Raw genomic sequence first — 4766 nt, forward strand, 5'->3', positions numbered from 1 at the left:
TATATAATAGATTAAAAAATGAATTTAATATCACAAAATCGGATCAAATTAATATTTTCGATTTATACCAGATCAGATTAATTCATTTAAAGTATAATGATACGTCCAAATAATCGGAGATCAAAAAATTAAATGTATTTTATTATGATTTCAATTTAAACTAATTTTTAAAAATATAATATTATATATAATAGGTCGGAAAAAAAAATAAGAGTAAAAATTAAAATACATGTATATATATATATATAGGTATTCGTTAAATTTTAAAATAAAAAAATTTGAAAAATAGAAAATAATCAGTTTCCATCTTGAGTATGGAGAACAACATAATCTTCAATATAAACTTTTGATTTTATTTCGATCTATATCAGTCCGAATCGAAAAATCTCTGGATACAAATAACATTTCCTTTTAACTTCAATTTATTCAACCATCTTCCCCTCTCTTGAATAAATTTTTTCAAAGAGCGGTAACTCATTTATAAATATTCAACCATCTTCCCCTCTCTTAAATAAATATGGAGTTCGCGATTAGGGCACGATCAGTTTCTGTAACTTGCTTTGCTGGACTTGACCGGTCAATCATCCACAACTAGAGAGACTCGGTATTTTTTTATTGGAAAAGGGAAAAGGTCCTACCAGATAAAAATAAACGCAACCTTCGAAAACGACAGACATGGTAAAAACCCTAAGTTCCTTTTCTCACATCTTCTCTTTCTTTTGGTTTATTTACCCTTTTTGAATTTAACTGCTTTACTGTGTACTTTATTTGTTTAATCGTTCATTGCCACCTTTTCTTCTTCTAGTTAATCGTTCCGCCGTTGATGCTCTCATGTGTTAACTTAGTTCCCATGGTTTCTATACAGTTTGCATTTGACAGAACACCATAAGTTCTCTTATCAGTGATACAGTAGGTCCTCATAGGCGGAGGGATATCAATCTGTTCCTTGTTTTTTTTTTTTCTTTTTGTCTCTTTCTTTCAATATATACATAAACAGGCCAAAGGTGCGCCGAGCCATTAAGAGAGGAAAAACTTGAAAAATAAATAATATAATAAAACATTATTTATGGGGTGGTGGAACCTAGATCTCTCTCTAAACACAGGAAGATTGGGCACTTTGCCATGGTGGCAACGTCATTTTTTTCTCCATTTTTATTAATGTTTTATTAAGTTAGAATCGTTTGATTGACCAGCTTACCACAAGCATTTAGTATTACAAAAATATTAAAAATTTAGTTCAAACATGTATACTACCACTACACGGTAGTTTTATAAAAAAAAAAAATGGAAAAGCCCCTTATCAGAGTTGAACTGATGATCTGCATTTTACCATGACATTATTCTACCACCGAATTAAAAGAGTCTATTTGGTTTAATTAATGAACGAGTCAATAGGGTAATAAGGTCTATTTATAGGTATAGATTATGTATATATAGTAGACTCACAAAGACCAGTAGCTCATTCAGGATCGAGAATTTTAATTGATTTTCATTTTACTTAATGGGTATAGGTTAAAATAGATTCATTGATATTGTATTTGATAAATATCAAAGTGATGAATTGATTCAAAAACTAACACTATTTTTTCACAATTAAAACAGAACGAAGTTTATCTGATTGATACATACATGTATCTACTAATTCGACGTGATATTTCATCGAAAAGCATGTGATGAAAAGATTCGGTTTGTTCCCTGGACCAGAATTTTAAAAAAGAAAACTAACAATTTTTGAAGATTTGTTGACTATCCTTCTTACCATAGTTCCAGATTTTTCTTGTGTTAATTTCTTGATTTAATGAAAAAAATTTTGAAGTCAAAGCAACCAGGCGTATAAATTGGCACTGACTGGGGGCTACTGTAAAGTATACGTAGTAAATGTCGAGTTATTGAGTTTTAGTTGAACCTATCAGTATCTAAGTAGTGTGTTTAGATTGCATTCATGTTCTTAAATTATGAAGTTACTTGCTTACCTCTAGAGGAATGTCCTCAGTGTGAGATAAGAGAGTATCATCTGGAGTATTCATAGCTTTAACCAAGGACACCTTGCTGGCTTCCAGTCTGCTAAGATGCTGGTTGCTTGCTTAACAGACTGATTGTATGGAGGAGTTTCATTTAGGTCCTGAAGTGGATCTTATAGGGAAAAAGAACTGATCATTGTCAGTAACTAATTTTATTTTCAGGGAAGCTTTGCTAAATCTTTTTAAAATATTGCTCATTTGGAAGGGCTAGAGTGACATTTGGAGTTTCTTCCACGTTTTAGTTGATCATACAACTTTTTTAATTAATTCATCATGATTATAGTCTCATCCAAATTGAAATTTTGTTAACTTGTATTTGTAGTTATGCCTGGAAACCGTTCTGTATTACCTTAATTATGTCCTTAATATGTCGATATCAAGAAGTAACGCTGTTTAGCCATCATAACTGCGATCATGAAGCCATGGCATTGGATTTCTCATGCAATATGCTGATTTCAAGCCACATATTGGTGGCCATAAAATGACTTCATTTAGTGCTTGCACTGATGTTAATACTAAGTGTCATAGAACCTATTCGGAAGATTTTAATGGTGTTTATTTAACTGCAGGATGAACCTTGTGATATTTGCGGTGACATAGGCTTCAGAGATGCGTTAATGACATGCTTCCATTGCAGAAGAGCCCGGGAACATACGTATGGTTGCTTTAGACCAGTCCTCTATACGTGCTTGTGCACAAAATGCATATCCATCTCCTACATGCTTTTTGTACTTTTTTGTTATCTTTATGCGGTTGTGTGCTTCCGAAGATCATTGTTAGAAAGAGTTACTCATATTAACTCTTAATTAAATCCATTAAAACTTCACCTGTCCTTTTAGCTAAATTTCATCGTTTTCTTTGTCCTTTTCCATGTAGATATTGTATGCAGGAACATTTGTCAAACATCCCAAAGATGTGGTTATGCGAATTGTGTCGATCTGGCAGCAATACCTCTGTGATTGTCAATGATCAAGAGCTACAGCCTGTGGATTCAAGAGGGCCTTTTGTGGATTCAGGGAGTTTAGATCATGTGCAAATAGAAAGGCAAAGTGAAAGTGGCATTTGTACCGAAGAAGCTAAGAAGCTTTCATCAAGGACACAAAACGTGGAATATTCTTTCGAAAAAACTAGTCAGAATTCTGTTCAGGTTTCTGCAACCCTTGGAAATGTCACTGAAGGGCCAACGCTGAGTGAGAAACGAATTCTAGCTGGGCAAAAGTTAATTTCAAGAGGCCAACTCCTGAAAAAGAAAAAGACAAATTGAAATGGAAAATGCACTTTGATTGAGTCATATACTTCTTACAAAAATTTTCATTTTGCTTCTCCTTGAAAAGTTGCCTATCCTGGCATTGCCAAAGTTGGATAAACAACTGTCAGTTGTACATATGGCAGATTTATTCTTCATGGAAAGTTACCTAAATACTGTTGCCGAAGTAGATACCTTGTCTAACTATTTGTTCTAAATCATGATCTTTTTTGGTTTTTTTTCTCAGATGGTAAAACTCTTGTTCCCTTGCTGGAAAAACATACTTGCAATGAAGAGCCAGCAGACCTTGTAATGTCTGTTGAGAAAATCAGGAGAAAGGTGGTGGTAGATGAGGCTGCTAATTTCTTGTTTTGCTAGACCTTGCTTAACGATAGATGGAACTATACTATGCTTGAATTGGAACCCCTTCTTTTCCTAACTGTTTGTGATTGTAAAGCTTTTTTCTTGTGCTGCTCATTGAGTAGTTTTTCCAACAACTGAATCTTTATCTATTGTCAGAATATAAATGCTTTACTTGGCATAATAATCCTGTACTTCCTGTGGCCATGAAATGCGAGAAACAACAGCAGTCAAATGCCTTTCCCCCTATAAAGCAATCAAAAAGAATGCTGCCACCACAAATCGGCCATGGTGGACAATAGCAGGAGCTTACCAGACCTCGTCCTTTCTAGACATTCTTTCCTTCTTGCCAATAAAGGAAGACACTAGAAGCAGCATGTTATCCAAGTGACGGAAACCTTTTTCTACCACACTTCTACGAATCACCAAGTATCATGACAATTACAGAGATTGTCTGTAGAGAACTTTAAACCTCTGCACGTCTCCAAAGCTCAAGAGACTTTGCGTTGATATGCCAGGACCACCAGAAGATGATTTTTCTTCTTGACCAGTTGGTGCATTTTGTTACCAGAGATCAGTGGAGGAACTTGTAGTAGTGAATGCTCTTTCGATACAACCAGAAAAACTGTACGAAGTAACTGAACTTTGACTAGAACGACAATCATCTCCTAATGCTGTAGTTTTGATCAAGACCTACTGATGTTATATATTCCATGCGTTTTATGAAAGGTCTGGTTTGTCACCTTCGTTGTGCAATGAAAAGCAGAATATGTTACCGAGAAAATCTATTTGAAAGAATACACTACTGAGTTTTGTGGGATGTTGACAGTGTAACTACTGAAGATTATGCATTGATGATTTTAGATATAGAAAATGAATCATTTAGGTGGCAAATTAGGATGAGAAAAAAATAATTTGTACTGCATATTGGAAGTTGGATGAGTTTTACATTGTTTGTAAACAATTTATACAGGAAAATATATTCTTGGTAACTGATATTCTATATGCTTTTTACTTACTGTTAAATACTGGAGCATGTAATTTATTTCTTTGCTGGGTATTGTTTTCACATGGCCAATTTTCCCTGAAAGGAAGGGAATTATTAATGTTCTGCAACAGGTATAATATTTTTTAAAGTG

At 34.0% G+C, this 4766-nt stretch overlaps 1 protein-coding gene across 1 annotated transcript; it reads left to right on the forward strand.

Moving 5' to 3' along the window:
• The first annotated feature begins 327 nt into the window (after nucleotides 1-327).
• On the forward strand, nucleotides 328-3605 carry LOC148239777 (uncharacterized). The gene is made up of 3 exons (XM_088211893.1): nucleotides 328-678; nucleotides 2591-2676; nucleotides 2898-3605. Exons 1-3 carry the CDS (start codon nucleotides 676-678, stop codon nucleotides 3283-3285), a joined length of 477 nt encoding a protein of 158 aa, XP_088068019.1. The 5' UTR covers nucleotides 328-675; the 3' UTR covers nucleotides 3286-3605.
• The last annotated feature ends 1161 nt before the right edge of the window (nucleotides 3606-4766 follow it).

The sequence above is a fragment of the Carica papaya genome, chromosome 9 (genome assembly GCF_054855325.1).
Source record: "Carica papaya isolate Zhongbai chromosome 9, ASM5485532v1, whole genome shotgun sequence".
NCBI lineage: Eukaryota > Viridiplantae > Streptophyta > Magnoliopsida > Brassicales > Caricaceae > Carica > Carica papaya.